The 22,067-nt window shown below is 43.5% G+C and overlaps 1 protein-coding gene across 3 annotated transcripts in view; it reads left to right on the top strand.

Annotated features, from left to right (window-relative positions):
- The window catches only part of NHLRC2 (NHL repeat containing 2), a 211,142-nt gene that overhangs the window by 173,842 nt on the left and 15,233 nt on the right, over positions 1–22,067 (top strand). For all 3 annotated transcript variants that reach the window (XM_030202703.1, XM_030202702.1, XM_030202704.1), the window contains exon 10: positions 187–403. In XM_030202703.1, coding sequence (XP_030058563.1) covers positions 187–403 — 217 coding nt within the window. The remainder of the gene's footprint in view (positions 1–186; positions 404–22,067) is intronic.

Genomic DNA, 22,067 nt, shown 5'->3' with positions numbered 1-22,067 from the left:
ATTCATCTACATTGCAATTTAAGGATAAAGTTACGATCTAGGGATAAGATCATAAAAGAGGGTTAAAGCAAGACATGTCAACAAATGGATGTCCATAACATATCATAAATCACAATATCTTCAAACAGACTTTCATGTGTAAAAGAGCAGATACCTGTATTCTGCTTTGAATTCTTTTTTTTTTAGTTGCCTATCTTGGAGCCAGAAGTGTATGATACAGTAGATCACCGGATGCCACCGACAGTCAAGGTACCGGTGCTGCCTAAATCTACCCCATGTGTTCAGCTGCCTTCATTGAGTGTGTGCCCCGGGCAGGATCTGCAGTTCTCATTGAGCCTGGTTCTTCCTGCGGGATCGAAGCTGACTGAGGGGGCTTCTAGTTTCTGGTGTCTCCAAGCAGAAGGTAAATGTTTTGGCTTGTTCAGCTTAAATTTGCTCTTGTTATGTTATTCTGTAGCTACCTTTAAAAGATTGAGGGGCCCTTTTACTAAGCCGCGTAGGCGCCTACGCGCGCCAAATTGGAGTTACCGCCCGGTTACCACGTGGCCGGTGGGGTAATTTCAATTTTGGCGTGTGGCCGCTACGCGCGTCTGAAAAATATTTTTTATTTTCTGGCGCGCAGCAGCTACACACGTCAAGTGGCATTTGACGCGCATAGACCATTACTGCCCGGTTACGGCGTGAGAACTTACTGCTAGGTCAATGGCTTGTGGTAAGGCCTCAGACCCAAAATGAACGCACGGCAGTTTTCATTTTGCTGCACGTCCGTTTTCGCCAAAAAAAAAAAAGGCATTTTTTGTAGGTGTGCTAAAAAATAATACTGCGCGCGCCCAAAGCGCACCCAAAACACGCGTCTACACTACCGCAGGCCATTTTTCAGCGCACCTTAGTAAAAGGACCCCTGAATACAATAAATCCAAGAATTATAATTACATTGAATCCAAGCGAATAACCTAAGACAAACACTTATTAAACAACCAAGTTTTCAAACATTTACGAAACACCAAGTCATCAGTAATAATTTGTATAGATGCTGCTTGTTTCTTACAATAAGTGCGCGTTATCAGCATCAGTTTGTTTTCTGAAGTTTTCTAGCTTATCAGGAATTGCCGAGCTGGAAGATTCCACCCGCACCAATATGTTAGCATATAAAGTAATACAAAGCAAAGGTTTATAAAAAGCATAATATGGTTGAAAATTCTGTGTATAATCCATAGAGGACAACATAAAGGAAATTAATAATTTTGGCCTCTTTGAAAAGTATGAATGATAGTAGATGCTGCAAGGAGGGAGCAAATCCCGAAACTCCTTTGTCTTGAGAGCACTGGGACTTACTCTTATTTATTGTTGGCCACCTTCCAAGAAGAAGCCATAGTTCGTGGCCTTCGGCCTTGGACCATCATTTAATGGCTGGGCTGAGCTGGGTGGTGGATCTAAAAATAAGGGAGGAAATTATCTCCATTGTAGTTGTAGATGAAGGTTCATGGCAGAACAGCCTGATAGAAGCCAATTCTGAGAAGCATGAAGGAACAGCAGAAATTGTCAAGTCAAAAACAATACTCTAACGTTTGCCGTTAGCCATCTTAAGTGTAGATTTTAGATATCTAATCTCAGTGCAATCTTTTGAAAATATAGCCCTAAGAGTTCAAAAAAACAAACAAACTGAAGAATGTCGCAATGGCCCGGACTGACTGCAGTGTACAGAGTCCGATAAGAGGGTTTTTGAACTTCAGACTATAGCAATTGTTCGGTTAATCTACACCAGATTGATTTTTAGCTATCAACCACTAGTAATTTACATGGGAAAAGTAATGTGATAACAAAATTGGTTTGGATGGAGCTTCCTGTCGATTTCTCTGTCCACTGATGTCATGTAAGACCAATCCTTAACCTGCAACTGAGACCACTGATGGTTATACATCACTCCTAACTGCAGCCATCAGTTACTCTGAAAAATAAAAAGCCCTCTTACCTTCCAAGCCAATATCAGCTTGTTCAGTATTTTTAGTGGTCCTTCAAAAGTATGACCATTGTTCAAAACATTGTTGTAAAGATGGAGAAGTGGATCTATACAAGAAGGATGGAGTTCCCACGTACCAACAGCAAGGGATCTAGGTGTCATCGTTGATGATACATTGAAACCCTCTGCTCAGTGTGTGGCAGAGGCTAAGAAAGCAAGTAGAATGTTAGGTATTATTAGGAAAGGAATGGAAAACAAAAATGAGGACGTTTTAATGTCGTTATATCACTCCGTGGTGCGACCGCACCTCGAATATTGTGTTCAATTCTGGTCTCCGCATCTCAAAAAAGATATAGTGGAATTAGAAAAGTTGCAGAGAAGGGTGACGAAAATGATAAAGGGGTTGGGACAACTTCCATATGAGTAAAGGCTAAAGCAGCTAGGGCTCTTCAGCTTGGAGAAAAGGCATTTGAGAGGAGGTATGATAGAGGCCTATAAAATAATGAGTGGAGTTGAACGGGTAGATGTGAAGCGTCTGTTTACGCTTTCCAAAAATACTAGGACTAGGGGCCATGCGATGAAGCTACAAAGTAGTAAATTTAAAACAAATTGGAGAAAATATTTCTTCGCTCAACGTGTAATTGGAATTCGTTGTTCTGGAATTCAAAGCTCTGGAATTTGTTGCCAGAGAATGTAGCTAGCTCAGTGGGGTTTACAAAAGGTTTGGATGGCTTCCTAAAGGAAAAGTCCATAGACCATTATTAAAATGGACTTGGGGAAAATCCACTGCTTATTTCTAGGTTAAGCAGTATAAAATGTATTGTACTGTTTTGCCAGGTACTTGTGACCTGAGTTGGCCACTGTTGGAAACAGGATGCTGGGGCTTGATGGACCTTTGGTCTGTCCCAGTATGACAGTACTTATGAGGCTCATTTTACAAGGTCAGGCTGATAAGATGGTTTGAGATACCACAAAGACGTTTCACCAAGAACATGTGTGTGTGTTTGAGCGTGTGCAGACATATTCATGCCTCCTAAAAGGTGTGGCATTATTAGCATGGAGTTATGTGTCTGCAAAAATTGAAACCAAGATAAATATACGTAAAAATATATGCACATGGAGTGCAGTTCTATAATAATGGGCTTATACCTATTTCCTTTATAGAGTACCAGGTAAAATATGTGCCTGTAATTTATATATAAGCACTTATACCAGCCACACAGGTGGTGTACATGCTCACACCTCAATATTGGAGATATGTACCTTAGTATTCTGTGAGTTATGCACTTAGTGTGATTCCAGCCCATGCTCTGCCTAGAATCCACCCATGTGTATGTCCACCTATTAAATACGCTATTTACAGAAGAGCACTTAAGCAGATTTTTGGCATTTATATGTATATAAAAGTTGCATTGGCTCCCAATCAAAGAACGGATCATCTTCAAAATCTGCACCTTAGTCCACAAAATCATATACGGCGTTGTCCCAGGATACATGACAGATCTTATTGATCTACCAAAAAGAAACAAAGTCAGACTGTCAAGATCCTACTTAAACCTACACTACCCAAATAGCAAAGGACTGAAATACAAAACAACTTATGCATTCGGCTTCTCCTACATAAGCGCACAACTATGGAATGGTGTCCCAAAAGCCCTCAAAACAATCCACGACCACCAGAACTTCAGGAAATCACTAAAAACCATCCTCTTCAAAAAGGCCTACCCTAACGACCCCACATAAACATCTTCACTCAGCAGCACAGCATAACTTTGATCATACTGGACAACACGCAATCTTCATCCTTCCCAACCCTCCACATATACCTCATACGATCACATTTCAACCTTGAACTTGTTATCAACCGACTGGGCAAATGCCTTTGACGGTACTGCGTAAGCCACATTGAGCCTGCAAATAGGTGGGAAATGCAACAAATAAATAAATAAAAAATTGGGCACATAAATGTTATAACCTTATATAGAGAGTTACAGAGATGCCAAGTTATCCAGTTCCGGGCTGGAGGTTTTGGGTCAGTCTTGGTTTTATCCTAATCCTGCTCATTGAAATCAGTGTTGTAAGTCCCATAATGCACCAGGATGGTATGGTCAGAAATCGAGGACTATCTCAAAATCTCCAGCCTAGAACTGGGTAACTTAACTTTGCATCTTTGAAATTACCCTTCCCCCCCCCCCCCCCCCCCCCACTAGTTAAGGGGTTTGTTAATCAGTGCTCATTCGTGATGGAGGGGTCTCACTTCTGAGAAAGGGATCAGTGACTTAGTTGAGATAAATTCTATTCTTACTGTACACCTCCTTGAGTGAAGTCCTTCATAAAGGCGGTAAATAAATCCTAATTAATAAATAAATCAAGATAGCTGCCACCTGATTTGCACGGGTCTTACCCTTGCTGAAGAAATTTAGTATCTATAAGGTAGGGCAGTGTCTCCAGTCAGGTCAGTTTTGTGTATACCATGAAGTAATCAGCCTCACTCGTAACAATGTTCCCTGTAAGCTGCGACCCTGCCATCTGGAGGTGCTGTTTCACTATCATTTTCAATAGTGAGGGTCAGGCAAGCTTTGCAGGACTGCAGGGAATCTTCCTGTCCCTAGCAATTGAAAACACAATATTGAAGCTCCACCCCCTACTGGCAGTAATGCAGTTGGAGGATTCCCACTCAGTTTAGAGGGAACAGTGACTCCTAAGCCAGGATATATGGAATAATAATCCCAAACCTCCATATTTGCATTTAAGGCTTGCCATAATGTTTATTTGTTACATTTGTATCCCACCTTTCCCCACTTATTAGTAGGCTCAAAGTGGCTTACATAGTTCCGGAGAGGTGGTTACAGACTCCGGTGTGAACAAATACAGTGTAGGGGTGCTGACAAATACAGTAAAGAAGTATCGGTAAATAGGTTGGGGTGGTTCATCCCAAGCAGAATGCTAGGGTGGGAACATGTGTAGGGTTGAGTACTGTCCGTTTCCTGGTTAAATTGCCATGTTTCATTATTCGGTATTTATGTCAGTTCTGTGGGGTATGCCTTTTTGAAAAGGTGAGTCTTTAGGCTTTTTTGGAATTTTAGATGATTATTTGTGGTTTTCAGGCATTTTGGTAGTGTATTCCAGAGCTGGGTGCATATGTAGGAGAAACTTGACTTGTATGTTGATTTATAATTCAGGCCCTTACAACTTGGGAAGTGAACAGTTAAGTACGTTCTGGCTGATTCAATTGTCCTTACTCAAGGCCCATCTCTTCTCCCTTGCTTTTGGCGCCTAACCACCTTCCCCATTCATGATACCTACACTGACTACATAGCTTATTACCTTTAGATTGTAAGCTCTCTTGAGCAGGGACTGTCCTTCCCCATGTTTAAACTTGTACAGCGCTGCGTAACCCTGGCAGCGCTATAGAAATGCTAAGTAGTAGTAGTAGTTTCTAATTGGTAAGTCGATTAGTTCAGTCATATAGCTCAGAGCTAGACCATGTATTATTTTGTGAACAAAGGTACAAATCTTGAAAGCGATACGTTCTTTGATTGGTTGCCAGTGTAATTTTTCCCGGAGGGGTTTTGCGCTTTCAAAATTTAGATTTTTCATAGATAAGCCTGGCTTACGTTGTGCCAAAGAGAGTTCTCTAACTTTTCTAGGCTATTCGTACTCATTCCTTCAATTTATTGGAATGGTTGTCCAAGTTTAAGGATGGAGACCCATTCTGGACATTTACCTTCATGCTTCAAATAGTTTTGCGTATTTGGGTCTGTTGATGCTGCTAGGCAATCCTGGATGCCTCTGATTGTAGCTCTCTTTCTACGAAACCCATTCCTCCTTGGCATACACTGATTCTTTTAAATTACCCTGTGATCATGGAGAAGTACTTTTGTTGGTACATCCAGTTTTTCAAGATCTTTTATGAGGCCAACCAGTCAACAATTCCAAAACTGTAGTAAAGCAGGAGAACTGCTAGCTGATTAATGACTTGTACTTTATTTGTTCCGTTAAAACACTTCTCAGTCTCAGTTTTAATCATCTGTAATATATATATATATATACCGTGTTTCCCCGAATATAAGACACTGTCTTATATTAATTTTTCCTCCCCAAGACCCGCTAGGTCTTATTTTCAGGGGAGGTCTTATTTTTTTTCGGGGAAACATCGGGGTCGCCACCCCCACCCAAGGTCGCCCCCCCCAACCAAGGTCGCCGGGCCCCCCCTCCACCCGCCCTCCGTTGCTCCCAACCTGAAACACCTCCTTTCACCTTCCTTCGCAAATTCGGAGCAAGCAGCAGCAGGGCAGGCCACTCCTTCCTTCTGTGCCTCGCCTTTGCCTGACGTTACGTTACATCAGGCGAGGGCGGAACACGGAAGGAAGGAGTGGCCTGCCCTGCTGCTGCTTGCTCTGAACTTGCGAAGGAAGGTGAAAGGAGGCGTTTCAGGTACTGGTAGTTCCGGGAGCGGTGGAGGGGGGGGGGGCGGCGGCGGCCTTTGTCCGGCTCTCGGCGGCACTGCTTCAGGTAGGTCTTACTTTCGGGGGAGGCCTTATAATACAAATTTGCAGCAAAACCCCGGTAGGCCTTATTTTCGGAGTAGGTCTTATTTTCGGGGAAACACGGTATATATATATATATATTGCTGATCTTTTCTCACAGTAATTTAGTGCTGGATTGTTGCTCTTCCTTTTCCTCTAGATATCTCTCTTACTTTACTTTGTTTTTTATCCCACCTAATCTTCTAAAATTCTAAGTGGGTTTACAAGAAACAACCACAATTAAAATATAAATTAGGATTAAAAGAGAGACAAATTTTTGCACATAAAACCACTTTTATAAAAGCAGCCTACAGGTTATGAGTATAAAAATATATGCAGTGCGAAGAAGGCATGCACCTTTGTGACTTGCATTTAGGTATGTTCAGTGGCGGAGTCGCAGTTTACACATGTTCCTTTCATGCCAATATTTACACTTCCTCCTGAACAAGTGTAAATTTACAACTTTAACGTAGCTGCGATTTCCACCAGTCTGTGCTTAATATTTTATAAAGACACGTAGGGGCATATGTTTTTTTTTATGAAATAGGTTAGCAATAGGTGCCTTCTTACTCTCTCAACTTAGATACTCTGTTATAAAAATACCCTCTAAGAGCCTGAACTAATATTTATTTATTTATTTGCTGCATTTGTAGCCCACTTTTTCCCACCTATTTGCAGGCTCAATGTGGCTTACATTATGCCACAATGGTGATCACCATTAACAGAGTAATAATACAGATAGGTACTACAATGACAATAAATGAAACTATCACAGAAATTAGGTGCAAAAATTAAGTAACGAATGAATAGGAGGGATAAAGTGAATAATTCGTAACAGGTGCGTAAGAATAGAACAAGATAAAAACGTTCAATAACAATGATGTGAAATAAAGTAACCAGATTGATGAAATCATTTTGGTTATTCTAATGCAAATCACTTAACAATTGGTTCCAAAGACTTGGAGCAATTATTGAAAACATTCTAGCTTGTATAGTAGCTCTTCAAAAACACTTAATAGAAGGCTAAGCTCATTCTGCCTCGCCTCACCCTATGCTTGGAATCAACTTCCTAAGCCCTTACGCCAAGCCCCCTCCCTACCCATCTTCAAATCCTTACTCAAAGCCCACCTCTTCAATGTTGCTTTCGGCACCAAACCTTTATACCTTTCAGGAAATCTAGACTGCCCCTACTTGACTGACTGTACATTTGTCCTTTAGATTGTAAGCTCCTTTGAGCAGGGACTGTCCTTCTATGTTAAATTGTACAGCGCTGCGTAACCCTAGTAGCGCTTTAGAAATGTCAAGTAGTAGTAGTAGTATGTTGCTATTCCACTAGCAACATTCCATGTAGAAGGCTGCGCAGGCTTCTGCTTCTGTGAGTCTGACGTCCTGCACGTACGTGCAGGACGTCAGACTCACAGAAGCAGAAGCCTGCGCGGCCACATTGGTGATCTACAAGGGCCGACTTCTACATGGAATGTTGCTACTACTGGAGATTGCTTGGAATCAACTTCCTGAGCCCTTGCGCCAAGCCCCCTCCCTACCCATCTTCAAATCCTTGCTCAAAGCCCACCTCTTCAATGTTGCTTTCGGCACCTAACCTTTATACCTTTCAGGAAATCTAGACTGCCCCTATTTGACTGACTGTACACTTGTCCTTTAGATTGTAAGCTCTTTGAGCAGGGACTGTCCTTCTATGTTAAATTGTACAGCGCTGCGTAACCCTAGTAGCGCTTTAGAAATGTCAAGTAGTAGTAGTAGTATGTTGCTATTCCACTAGCAACATTCCATGTAGAAGGCTGCGCAGGCTTCTGCTTCTGTGAGTCTGACGTCCTGCACATACGTGCAGGACGTCAGACTCACAGAAGCAGAAGCCTGCGCGGCCACATTGGTGATCTGCAAGGGCCGACTTCTACATGGAATGTTGCTACTACTGGAGATTGCTTGGAATCAACTTCCTGAGCCCTTGCGCCAAGCCCCCTCCCTACCCATCTTCAAATCCTTGCTCAAAGCCCACCTCTTCAATGTTGCTTTCGGCACCTAACCTTTATACCTTTCAGGAAATCTAGACTGCCCCTATTTGACTGACTGTACATTTGTCCTTTAGATTGTAAGCTCCTTTGAGCAGGGACTGTCCTTCTATGTTAAATTGTACAGCGCTGCGTAACCCTAGTAGCGCTTTAGAAATGTCAAGTAGTAGTAGTAGTATGTTGCTATTCCACTAGCAACATTCCATGTAGAAGGCTGCGCAGGCTTCTGCTTCTGTGAGTCTGACGTCCTGCACGTACGTGCAGGACGTCAGACTCACAGAAGCAGAAGCCTGCGCGGCCACATTGGTGATCTACAAGGGCCGACTTCTACATGGAATGTTGCTACTACTGGAGATTGCTTGGAATCAACTTCCTGAGCCCTTGCGCCAAGCCCCCTCCCTACCCATCTTCAAATCCTTGCTCAAAGCCCACCTCTTCAATGTTGCTTTCGGCACCTAACCTTTATACCTTTCAGGAAATCTAGACTGCCCCTATTTGACTGACTGTACACTTGTCCTTTAGATTGTAAGCTCTTTGAGCAGGGACTGTCCTTCTATGTTAAATTGTACAGCGCTGCGTAACCCTAGTAGCGCTTTAGAAATGTCAAGTAGTAGTAGTAGTATGTTGCTATTCCACTAGCAACATTCCATGTAGAAGGCTGCGCAGGCTTCTGCTTCTGTGAGTCTGACGTCCTGCACATACGTGCAGGACGTCAGACTCACAGAAGCAGAAGCCTGCGCGGCCACATTGGTGATCTGCAAGGGCCGACTTCTACATGGAATGTTGCTACTACTGGAGATTGCTTGGAATCAACTTCCTGAGCCCTTGCGCCAAGCCCCCTCCCTACCCATCTTCAAATCCTTGCTCAAAGCCCACCTCTTCAATGTTGCTTTCGGCACCTAACCTTTATACCTTTCAGGAAATCTAGACTGCCCCTATTTGACTGACTGTACATTTGTCCTTTAGATTGTAAGCTCCTTTGAGCAGGGACTGTCCTTCTATGTTAAATTGTACAGCGCTGCGTAACCCTAGTAGCGCTTTAGAAATGTCAAGTAGTAGTAGTAGTATGTTGCTATTCCACTAGCAACATTCCATGTAGAAGGCTGCGCAGGCTTCTGCTTCTGTGAGTCTGACGTCCTGCACGTACGTGCAGGACGTCAGACTCACAGAAGCAGAAGCCTGCGCGGCCACATTGGTGATCTGCAAGGGCCGACTTCTACATGGAATGTTGCTACTATTGGAGATTCTACATGGAATGTTGCTTCTATTGGAGATTCTACATGGAATGTTGCTACTATTGGAGATTGCTTGGAATAAACTTCCTGAGCCCTTAGGCCAAGCCCCCTCCCTACCCATCTTCAAATCCTTGCTCAAAGCCCACCTCTTCAATGTTGCTTTCGGCACCTAACCTTATACCTTTCAGGAAATCTAGACTGCCCCAATTTGACTGACTGTACACTTGTCCTTTAGATTGTAAGCTCTTTGAGCAGGGACTGTCCTTCTATGTTAAATTGTACAGCGCTGCGTAACCCTAGTAGCGCTTTAGAAATGTCAAGTAGTAGTAGTAGTATGTTGCTATTCCACTAGCAACATTCCATGTAGAAGGCTGCGCAGGCTTCTGTTTCTGTGAGTCTGACGTCCTGCACGTACGTGCAGGACGTCAGACTCACAGAAGCAGAAGCCTGCGCGGCCACATTGCTGATCTGCAAGGGCCGACTTCTACATGGAATGTTGCTACTACTGGAGATTGCTTGGAATCAACTTCCTAAGCCCTTACGCCAAGCCCCCTCCCTACCCATCTTCAAATCCTTACTCAAAGCCCATCTCTTCAATGTTGCTTTCGGCACCAAACCTTTATACCTTTCAGGAAATCTAGACTGCCCCAATTTGACTGACTGTACATTTGTCCTTTAGATTGTAAGCTCCTTTGAGCAGGGACTGTCCTTCTATGTTAAATTGTACAGCGCTGCGTAACCCTAGTAGCGCTTTAGAAATGTCAAGTAGTAGTAGTAGTATGTTGCTATTCCACTAGCAACATTCCATGTAGAAGGCTGCGCAGGCTTCTGTTTCTGTGAGTCTGACGTCCTGCACGTAAGTGCAGGACGTCAGACTCACAGAAGCAGAAGCCTGCGCGGCCACATTGGTGATCTGCAAGGGCCGACTTCTACATGGAATGTTGCTCCTATTGGAGATTGCTTGGAATCAACTTCCTGAGCCCTTACGCCAAGCCCCCTCCCTACCCATCTTCAAATCCTTGCTCAAAGCCCACCTCTTCAATGTTGCTTTCGGCACCTAACCTTATACCTTTCAGGAAATCTAGACTGCCCCTACTTGACTGACTGTACACTTGTCCTTTAGATTGTAAGCTCTTTGAGCAGGGACTGTCCTTCTATGTTAAATTGTACAGCGCTGCGTAACCCTAGTAGCGCTTTAGAAATGTCAAGTAGTAGTAGTAGTATGTTGCTATTCCACTAGCAACATTCCATGTAGAAGGCTGCGCAGGCTTCTGTTTCTGTGAGTCTGACGTCCTGCACGTAAGTGCAGGACGTCAGACTCACAGAAGCAGAAGCCTGCGCGGCCACATTGGTGATCTGCAAGGGCCGACTTCTACATGGAATGTTGCTCCTATTGGAGATTGCTTGGAATCAACTTCCTGAGCCCTTACGCCAAGCCCCCTCCCTACCCATCTTCAAATCCTTGCTCAAAGCCCACCTCTTCAATGTTGCTTTCGGCACCTAACCTTTATACCTTTCAGGAAATCTAGACTGCCCCTATTTGACTGACTGTACATTTGTCCTTTAGATTGTAAGCTCTTGGAGCAGGGACTGTCCTTCTATGTTAAATTGTACAGCGCTGCGTAACCCTAGTAGCGCTTTAGAAATGTCAAGTAGTAGTAGTAGTATGTTGCTATTCCACTAGCAACATTCCATGTAGAAGGCTGCGCAGGCTTCTGCTTCTGTGAGTCTGACGTCCTGCACGTACGTGCAGGACGTCAGACTCACAGAAGTAGAAGCCTGCGCGGCCACATTGGTGATCTGCAAGGGCCGACTTCTACATGGAATGTTGCTACTACTGGAGATTGCTTGGAATCAACTTCCTGAGCCCTTGCGCCAAGCCCCCTCCCTACCCATCTTCAAATCCTTACTCAAAGCCCATCTCTTCAATGTTGCTTTCGGCACCAAACCTTTATACCGTTCAGGAAATCTAGACTGCCCCAATTTGACTGACTGTACATTTGTCCTTTAGATTGTAAGCTCCTTTGAGCAGGGACTGTCCTTCTCTGTTAAATTGTACAGCGCTGCGTAACCCTAGTAGCGCTTTAGAAATGTCAAGTAGTAGTAGTAGTATGTTGCTATTCCACTAGCAACATTCCATGTAGAAGGCTGCGCAGGCTTCTGTTTCTGTGAGTCTGACGTCCTGCACGTACGTGCAGGACGTCAGACTCACAGAAGCAGAAGCCTGCGCGGCCACATTGGTGATCTGCAAGGGCCGACTTCTACATGGAATGTTGCTACTATTGGAGATTGCTTGGAATCAACTTCCTGAGCCCTTGCGCCAAGCCCCCTCCCTACCCATCTTCAAATCCTTGCTCAAAGCCCACCTCTTCAATGTTGCTTTCGGCACCTAACCTTTATACCTTTCAGGAAATCTAGACTGCCCCTACTTGACTGACTGTACATTTGTCCTTTAGATTGTAAGCTCCTTTGAGCAGGGACTGTCCTTCTATGTTAAATTGTACAGCGCTGCGTAACCCTAGTAGCGCTTTAGAAATGTCAAGTAGTAGCAGTAGTATGTTGCTATTCCACTAGCAACATTCCATGTAGAAGGCTGCGCAGGCTTCTGTTTCTGTGAGTCTGACGTCCTGCACGTACGTGCAGGACGTCAGACTCACAGAAGCAGAAGCCTGCGCGGCCACATTGGTGATCTGCAAGGGCCGACTTCTACATGGAATGTTGCTACTACTGGAGATTGCTTGGAATCAACTTCCTGAGCCCTTGCGCCAAGCCCCCTCCCTACCCATCTTCAAATCCTTGCTCAAAGCCCACCTCTTCAATGTTGCTTTCGGCACCTAACCTTTATACCTTTCAGGAAATCTAGACTGCCCCTATTTGACTGACTGTACATTTGTCCTTTAGATTGTAATCTCTTGGAGCAGGGACTGTCCTTCTATGTTAAATTGTACAGCGCTGCGTAACCCTAGTAGCGCTTTAGAAATGTCAAGTAGTAGTAGTAGTATGTTGCTATTCCACTAGCAACATTCCATGTAGAAGGCTGCGCAGGCTTCTGTTTCTGTGAGTCTGACGTCCTGCACGTACGTGCAGGACGTCAGACTCACAGAAGCAGAAGCCTGCGCGGCCACATTGCTGATCTGCAAGGGCCGACTTCTACATGGAATGTTGCTACTACTGGAGATTGCTTGGAATCAACTTCCTAAGCCCTTACGCCAAGCCCCCTCCCTACCCATCTTCAAATCCTTGCTCAAAGCCCACCTCTTCAATGTTGCTTTCGGCACCTAACCTTTATACCTCTCAAGAAATCTAGACTGGCCCAATTTGACTGCCCCTACTTGACTGACTACACTTGTCCTTTAGATTGTAAGCTCTTGGAGCAGGGACTGTCCTTCTATGTTAAATTGTACAGCGCTGCGTAACCCTAGTAGCGCTTTAGAAATGTCAAGTAGTAGTAGTATGTTGCTATTCCACTAGCAACATTCCATGTAGAAGGCTGCGCAGGCTTCTGTTTCTGTGAGTCTGACGTCCTGCACGTACAGGACGTCAGACTCACAGAAGCAGAAGCCTGCGCGGCCACATTGGTGATCTGCAAGGGCCGACTTCTACATGGAATGTTGCTACTACTGGAGATTGCTTGGAATCAACTTCCTAAGCCCTTACGCCAAGCCCCCTCCCTACCCATCTTCAAATCCTTGCTCAAAGCCCACCTCTTCAATGTTGCTTTCGGCACCTAACCTTATACCTTTCAGGAAATCTAGACTGCCCCTACTTGACTGACTGTACACTTGTCCTTTAGATTGTAAGCTCTTTGAGCAGGGACTGTCCTTCTATGTTAAATTGTACAGCGCTGCGTAACCCTAGTAGCGCTTTAGAAATGTCAAGTAGTAGTAGTAGTATGTTGCTATTCCACTAGCAACATTCCATGTAGAAGGCTGCGCAGGCTTCTGCTTCTGTGAGTCTGACGTCCTGCACGTACGTGCAGGACGTCAGACTCACAGAAGCAGAAGCCTGCACGGCCACATTGGTGATCTGCAAGGGCCGACTTCTACATGGAATGTTGCTACTATTGGAGATTGCTTGGAATCAACTTCCTGAGCCCTTACGCCAAGCCCCCTCCCTACCCATCTTCAAATCCTTGCTCAAAGCCCACCTCTTCAATGTTGCTTTCGGCACCTAACCTTATACCTTTCAGGAAATCTAGACTGCCCCTACTTGACTGACTGTACACTTGTCCTTTAGATTGTAAGCTCTTTGAGCAGGGACTGTCCTTCTATGTTAAATTGTACAGCGCTGCGTAACCCTAGTAGCGCTTTAGAAATGTCAAGTAGTAGTAGTAGTATGTTGCTATTCCACTAGCAACATTCCATGTAGAAGGCTGCGCAGGCTTCTGCTTCTGTGAGTCTGACGTCCTGCACGTACGTGCAGGACGTCAGACTCACAGAAGCAGAAGCCTGCACGGCCACATTGGTGATCTGCAAGGGCCGACTTCTACATGGAATGTTGCTACTATTGGAGATTGCTTGGAATCAACTTCCTGAGCCCTTGCGCCAAGCCCCCTCCCTACCCATCTTCAAATCCTTGCTCAAAGCCCACCTCTTCAATGTTGCTTTCGGCACCTAACCTTTATACCTTTCAGGAAATCTAGACTGCCCCTATTTGACTGACTGTACATTTGTCCTTTAGATTGTAAGCTCCTTTGAGCAGGGACTGTCCTTCTATGTTAAATTGTACAGCGCTGCGTAACCCTAGTAGCGCTTTAGAAATGTCAAGTAGTAGTAGTAGTATGTTGCTATTCCACTAGCAACATTCCATGTAGAAGGCTGCGCAGGCTTCTGTTTCTGTGAGTCTGACGTCCTGCACGTACGTGCAGGACGTCAGACTCACAGAAGCAGAAGCCTGCGCGGCCACATTGCTGATCTGCAAGGGCCGACTTCTACATGGAATGTTGCTACTACTGGAGATTGCTTGGAATCAACTTCCTAAGCCCTTACGCCAAGCCCCCTCCCTACCCATCTTCAAATCCTTGCTCAAAGCCCACCTCTTCAATGTTGCTTTCGGCACCTAACCTTTATACCTCTCAAGAAATCTAGACTGGCCCAATTTGACTGCCCCTACTTGACTGACTACACTTGTCCTTTAGATTGTAAGCTCTTGGAGCAGGGACTGTCCTTCTATGTTAAATTGTACAGCGCTGCGTAACCCTAGTAGCGCTTTAGAAATGTCAAGTAGTAGTAGTAGTATGTTGCTATTCCACTAGCAACATTCCATGTAGAAGGCTGCGCAGGCTTCTGTTTCTGTGAGTCTGACGTCCTGCACGTAAGTGCAGGACGTCAGACTCACAGAAGCAGAAGCCTGCGCGGCCACATTGGTGATCTGCAAGGGCCGACTTCTACATGGAATGTTGCTCCTATTGGAGATTGCTTGGAATCAACTTCCTGAGCCCTTACGCCAAGCCCCCTCCCTACCCATCTTCAAATCCTTGCTCAAAGCCCACCTCTTCAATGTTGCTTTCGGCACCTAACCTTATACCTTTCAGGAAATCTAGACTGCCCCTACTTGACTGACTGTACACTTGTCCTTTAGATTGTAAGCTCTTTGAGCAGGGACTGTCCTTCTATGTTAAATTGTACAGCGCTGCGTAACCCTAGTAGCGCTTTAGAAATGTCAAGTAGTAGTAGTATGTTGCTATTCCACTAGCAACATTCCATGTAGAAGGCTGCGCAGGCTTCTGCTTCTGTGAGTCTGACGTCCTGCACGTACGTGCAGGACGTCAGACTCACAGAAGCAGAAGCCTGCACGGCCACATTGGTGATCTGCAAGGGCCGACTTCTACATGGAATGTTGCTACTACTGGAGATTGCTTGGAATCAACTTCCTGAGCCCTTGCGCCAAGCCCCCTCCCTACCCATCTTCAAATCCTTGCTCAAAGCCCACCTCTTCATTGTTGCTTTCGGCACCTAACCTTTATACCTTTCAGGAAATCTAGACTGCCCCTATTTGACTGACTGTACATTTGTCCTTTAGATTGTGAGCTCCTTTGAGCAGGGACTGTCCTTCTATGTTAAATTGTACAGCGCTGCGTAACCCTAGTAGCGCTTTAGAAATGTCAAGTAGTAGTAGTAGTATGTTGCTATTCCACTAGCAACATTCCATGTAGAAGGCTGCGCAGGCTTCTGCTTCTGTGAGTCTGACGTCCTGCACGTACGTGCAGGACGTCAGACTCACAGAAGCAGAAGCCTGCGCGGCCACATTGGTGATCTGCAAGGGCCGACTTCTACATGGAATGTTGCTACTACTGGAGATTGCTTGGAATCAAGTTCCTGAGCCCTTGCGCCAAGCCCCCTCCCTACCCATCTTCAAATCCTTGCTCAAAGCCCACCTCTTCAATGTTGCTTTCGGCACCTAACCTTTATACCTTTCAGGAAATCTAGACTGCCCCTACTTGACTGACTGTACATTTGTCCTTTAGATTGTAAGCTCCTTTGAGCAGGGACTGTCCTTCTATGTTAAATTGTACAGCGCTGCGTAACCCTAGTAGCGCTTTAGAAATGTCAAGTAGTAGTAGTAGTATGTTGCTATTCCACTAGCAACATTCCATGTAGAAGGCTGCGCAGGCTTCTGCTTCTGTGAGTCTGACGTCCTGCACGTACGTGCAGGACGTCAGACTCACAGAAGCAGAAGCCTGCGCGGCCACATTGGTGATCTGCAAGGGCCGACTTCTACATGGAATGTTGCTACTATTGGAGATTCTACATGGAATGTTGCTTCTATTGGAGATTCTACATGGAATGTTGCTACTATTGGAGATTGCTTGGAATCAACTTCCTGAGCCCTTGCGCCAAGCCCCCTCCCTACCCATCTTTAAATCCTTGCTCAAAGCCCACCTCTTCAATGTTGCTTTCGGCACCTAACCTTATACCTTTCAGGAAATCTAGACTGCCCCTACTTGACTGACTGTACATTTGTCCTTTAGATTGTAAGCTCCTTTGAGCAGGGACTGTCCTTCTATGTTAAATTGTACAGCGCTGCGTAACCCTAGTAGCGCTTTAGAAATGTCAAGTAGTAGCAGTAGTAAGGAACCTAAAGAGCATTTGGAGGCATTCACGTAAAGGCTGACTGGCATGGTGAACATGCAGAAGAGATTGCAAAAAGGAAGACATGCCATGCAAAACCTTAGATGACATTAACAGCAGTTTAATGTAATGTAAAACTGAATCGGATGCCAAAATACAGTTCTGTCAGGTAAGGAGTGAACTGATCGTACCTTGAGGGAGAGGAAGAGATCGGGGATGATATGGATGAGCAGACTGGATAGGTCATATGGCCTTTATCTGCCATCAACTTTGTTTTCTGTAGTAATTCAAGCAGCCACATTTTGTAAAAGTTATACTGCTTTAAGTGATGATAATGGAAGACCGGCAAAGATTGTATTTCAGTAGTCTAGGATAGTAAAATTATAGCCTAGGATATTGTATGAAAATCTGATAGTAAATAGAGTGTCAGGTGACCCAATAAATGAAGTTTGAAAACAGGACTGTACAGTTTTCCTAATATGAGCATTTAGATATGAATCAACCAAATAGATGACCTCAGATGTAAAAGGAAGAATTATTTCCTTATCATCCCACCAGACCAGTCTAGATGTTTAAGTTTGTGCTGTGAAGACTGAGAACTACTGAGCTGTGATGTCATCACTTAAGAACCCTGTGCAACCCCATGGCCAATCAGAATTTCTCAGTCTCCTGCAAGTGGTAATCTTCCTGTGGTCTGGTAGGATTTTATTTTCATTTCCTGAGTATGAACAATCCTTTTCTTAAGGGGTTAGGTTTTTCTTGTGCCTTGGACCTTTTCCTTGGTGGAAGACCTTGAGTACCCAAACTTAATTGCTGCTCAAAAGACAGCTTGACTAACAGTTGCCTGTAACATTGCTTCTTGGGTCTTAATTTACCCAGTGCAGTCCTGGGGGGGGGGGGGGGGGGGGGAGCCAGCTCTTGATTTTATCTCCATTGCTGTTCTGTTTGTGGGGCGCAAAGGTCATCTATCTAGGTAGTAGGAAAATGCCAACAGTGTGAGGAGAAAGCTGAGGTTTATCCAGAGAAGAAATATCCAGAAAATATTTGTTTCTTCAATACATTTGGGTTAAACTGATAAAATTTACAACCCTGAATCAGATTATAACATTGCAATATTTCTATCACACAAGCTTTGGCTGAAATGTATATTTCGCTGTACACATAGAATCATATCATAGAGTACTAGTCTGAAAGCCAATGGCAGATTAGGACACTTGAAAGCTACGTGAAGAATACAACTAAGAAAATGTTCCACTCCATGTGGAAACTCAAAAGAATAAAACCTTTCTTCCCAAGGGCCATTTTCCGAAATCTGGTACAATCGATGGTACTAAGTCACCTGGACTACTGCAATGCACTTTACGCTGGATGTAAAGAACAGATTATCAAGAAACTTCAAACCGCCCAAAACGCCGCAGCCAGACTCATATTTGGAAAAACAAAATATGAAAGTGCAAAACCCCTAAGAGAGAAGTTACATTGGCTACCTCTTAAAGAACGTATCACGTTCAAGATTTGCACGATAGTTCATAAAATCATTTACGGAGACGCCCCGTCATACATGCACGACCTAGTGGACCTCCCACCCAGGAATGCCAAAAGATCTGCCCGTACTTTTCTTCAGCTACACTTCCCCAGTTGCAAGGGATTAAAATACAAACTAATACATGCATCCAGCTTTTCTTACATGAGCTCGCAGTTGTGGAATACACTACCAAAATACTTAAAAATAATTAATGAAATAACCAACTTTCGCAAATCGTTAAAAACCTATCTCTTCACTAAAGCTTACCACGAGAATCCATAACTAACCACAACACACCACCACGACTCCCTGACTATGACTTGTCTCCTTTCTATAACTATGATTATATTGACACGTGAACCTTGTTATTCTTAACATCTTTGTAACACCAATTGTATTTTGTACCCTGAAATGGTAATGCCATTACAGGTATTTGTAAGCCACATTGAGCCTGCAAACAGGTGGGAAAATGTGGGATACAAGTGCAATAAATAATAATAATGTTGATTTTTTTTCTATTTGGAAGAAAAACCCAAAACATTGGTTAATCAGAAATAAGGTGATCTTTCTGCTCTGTCTATACCATCAAGGCAGCAAAGAGCCTTTGATGCTGGCTCTCACTTGACAACATGCTTTTTGTTTCCATAACGAGATTGGATATTTTTTATAGATTTTTTTGGATGCTAATCACATAAATGACATTAAAATGTTTCTATAACGTATGGTTTTCCAGCCTTATTTTATGTATTGCTTCTAGGAGAAGTTGATAAATAGCTAGTTAATTTCATGATCCGATGATTAATTAAACTGAAAATGCTGTAAAAATGTGTTAGTCATGCTGACGCCTTCTGCTACATTTGCTGTGAATTCTGTCTGAAGGCTCAAAGAAGAATCATGACTCCAGTGGTGAAGAGGACCTATGGAACTGTATTTTGAATGTAAAATTGGCAATCAAGACAAAAGTTGGGCTACCCATATTTGTTGTGCATTAGTTAACTGCACATGATGCACAAAAATTATGTTCTGGTTTCCAGGACCCCCTTTTGATTGGTGTTGGAAAGCCTTCCCAGGCGTTCCCTATCCTTCAGGTAACAGACTGAAAATATCCAGGCAGATTACTTCAACAGGAATTCTTGGATCCTGGAGAATAGAGTCTAGTGAAAGATGCTTTCTTGGAAGTGGTACACCATTAGAGTTATTGAATCATGGACCTGATGGCATCAGGCCAGAATGCAAAGTTTCCAGCCTTTTTCAGTCAGAGAAAAGATTGAAAGTCAAAAGGAATAGATGCCTTAATTCAACCATTGCTGGGTCTTCTATATATATTTTTTATTTTTTTGTTACATTTGTATCCCGCGCTTTCCCACTCATGGCAGGCTCAATGCAGCTTACATATTGTATACAGGTACTTATTTGTGCCTGGGGCAATGGAGGGTTAAGTGACTTGCCCAGAGTCACAAGGAGCTGCCTGTGCCTGAAGTGGGAATTGAACTCAGTTCCTCAGTTCCCCAGGACCAAAGTCCACTACCCTAACCACTAGGCCACTCCTCTACCATGACAACTTACAGACAGTGTCATTAAAAGGATAGAGAAGCATTGGGGGGTAATTGCATCTGAGTGGTCAAGAAGGCCCTAGTACAGGAACCTGATGCGTCTTAAAGTAGAGGATCCTTTATCTCTCACTCAAGGTTCAAGGTCCAATCAGCATACTGGACATGTCTCAGCTTTGTCTTATGGCTTGGCTCTTGAGAGGGTGAAGTTAAAGAAGAAAAAATATTTGAGTAAATTGATAGCTACCTTGTTACATTCTAAGAAAAGGTCTACTTTGTTAGCATATATAAGAGTTTGGAAGATTGTTGAGAATTGATGTCAAGATATGTGTTTTTAGGTAATCATCTGTAAACTTGATTGATTTAGGAAGAGAATTCCAAATTTTTGGTGCCATGATAGGAGAAATTAGCAGAGTGAATTGTTTTATATATCACATTCTTACAAGATGATGAAACAGCATTACGAGGGGGTAATTCAGTAAGATTATTCATACATGATGGGGCTTGGCCAAAAAGGATTTGGTGAATGAAAATGCATAATTTGAAAGATATTCTGTCTTTTATTGGTAACCAATGTAGCTCATATAAAAGAAGAGTGGCTTTGGCGAAGTGAGTACATCTACATATTTTAAAAGACTTGACTTGTGTAAGTGTCTTCAAGGATCCCGACGTGGACCATGTTTTGCTGTAGCTTCTTCTGGGAACCCACTTGTATAAATAGCACTCTGGATTATATCCAAAGTTTTAAAAAAGTAGCAGTCTAGATACTACTACTACTCAACATTTCTAAAGTGCTACTATCTAGATTGTAAGCTCTTTGAACAAGGACTGTCTCTTTTTTGTGTATGGTGTACAGCGCTGCATATTTATTTATTTATTTATTTATTTATTTGTTACTTATATCCCACATTTTCCCACACATGCAGGCGCAATGTGGCTTACAGAGAATTACATAAGAGTACAAACTTAACAGCTTAGGCAAGCATAAAGAAGTAAACATGGGGGAAGAAACTAACAAAGTGAACTAAGGGTAAGGGACAAGGGATGTTTTAATCAACATGGTAAATTGAGGGATAAGTCTTAGCAAAGAGGAATGTCTTTAACAACTTCTTAAAATATGCCTTGTAGCGCTATAGAAATGATAAATAGTAGTAGTAGTAGACTTATGCAGCGCTGTATAGTCAAACACGAGGAGAGACAGTCCCTGCTCAAAAGAGCTTACAATCTAAAGGACATAACAACAGAGACAATCGATGCGAACAGACCAAAGAAGAGATGACAGAAGTCCAAACTATGATCCAAATTATTAGCAACAAAAGTAGTGGAAGGGGTAAAAACTGCGCATAGGTATAAAATAGGCTTCTTAGCATTTAGTGTGAGCTACTTCCATTAGCGCGTGCTAAGTTATAGTAAGAGGGCCCCTAAGTTTGTACCGAAAGCAATGTAGGGCTAAGTGTCCAGGATCACAAGGAGCAGTAGTAGCAGCAGCAGCAAGATTTGAGCCAGGCTTCCCCGATTGTCAACACGTTGCTCTAACCACTAGACTGCCTTTCTACACCAGGATTCATTATTGCCTTACACAATAGTTGCAGGTAAATAAAATAATAATGCTGAAAGGAATGAACCCTGCGGGACATAAGGTAGAACTGGCAACTAATCAGATTCTTTCTGCCCAGTTTTAATCTGCTCTCTTAGACCCAGCAGGTATGAGTTAAACCAATCCAGTATAGTCATGGTTGTATGAACAGTGGTATCAAATGTTGACGATATGTCAAGGAATTTCATCAAATAAGCTATACTGGATTTATCCAGATCTTGCAGTATGCAATCAAATATCAATGCCAAAAGAGTCTCTACACTATGACCTTGATAAAAACCAGACTCCTGTACATCTAAGCATGTGTGTTCGTCAACATAATCTTGTAGTTGTAACAACACTCAACCAGTTTTTCCAAGAAGGGAAGACTGCCCCTGAGAATAAAATCAGGCCAAGCCCACTTTGTTACTCCGCAAGACTTACAACACATAGACAGGGCCCATTCTTGTTCCAAAGACTATGAAGACAGTAGCTAGTGCATAAGAAATCATTCACCAGATGGCAGAATTGGTTAGGTATGGACATAGGCCAATTTTTCTTCTAAGTCTTAAGGCCCAAGAAGCTATGAGTG

This window comes from Microcaecilia unicolor, chromosome 5 (assembly GCF_901765095.1).
Source record: "Microcaecilia unicolor chromosome 5, aMicUni1.1, whole genome shotgun sequence".
Taxonomy (NCBI): Eukaryota; Metazoa; Chordata; class Amphibia; order Gymnophiona; family Siphonopidae; genus Microcaecilia; species Microcaecilia unicolor.
The sequence above is the reverse complement of the archived record's forward strand: the minus strand, read 5'-3'. Positions and strand labels throughout refer to the sequence as shown.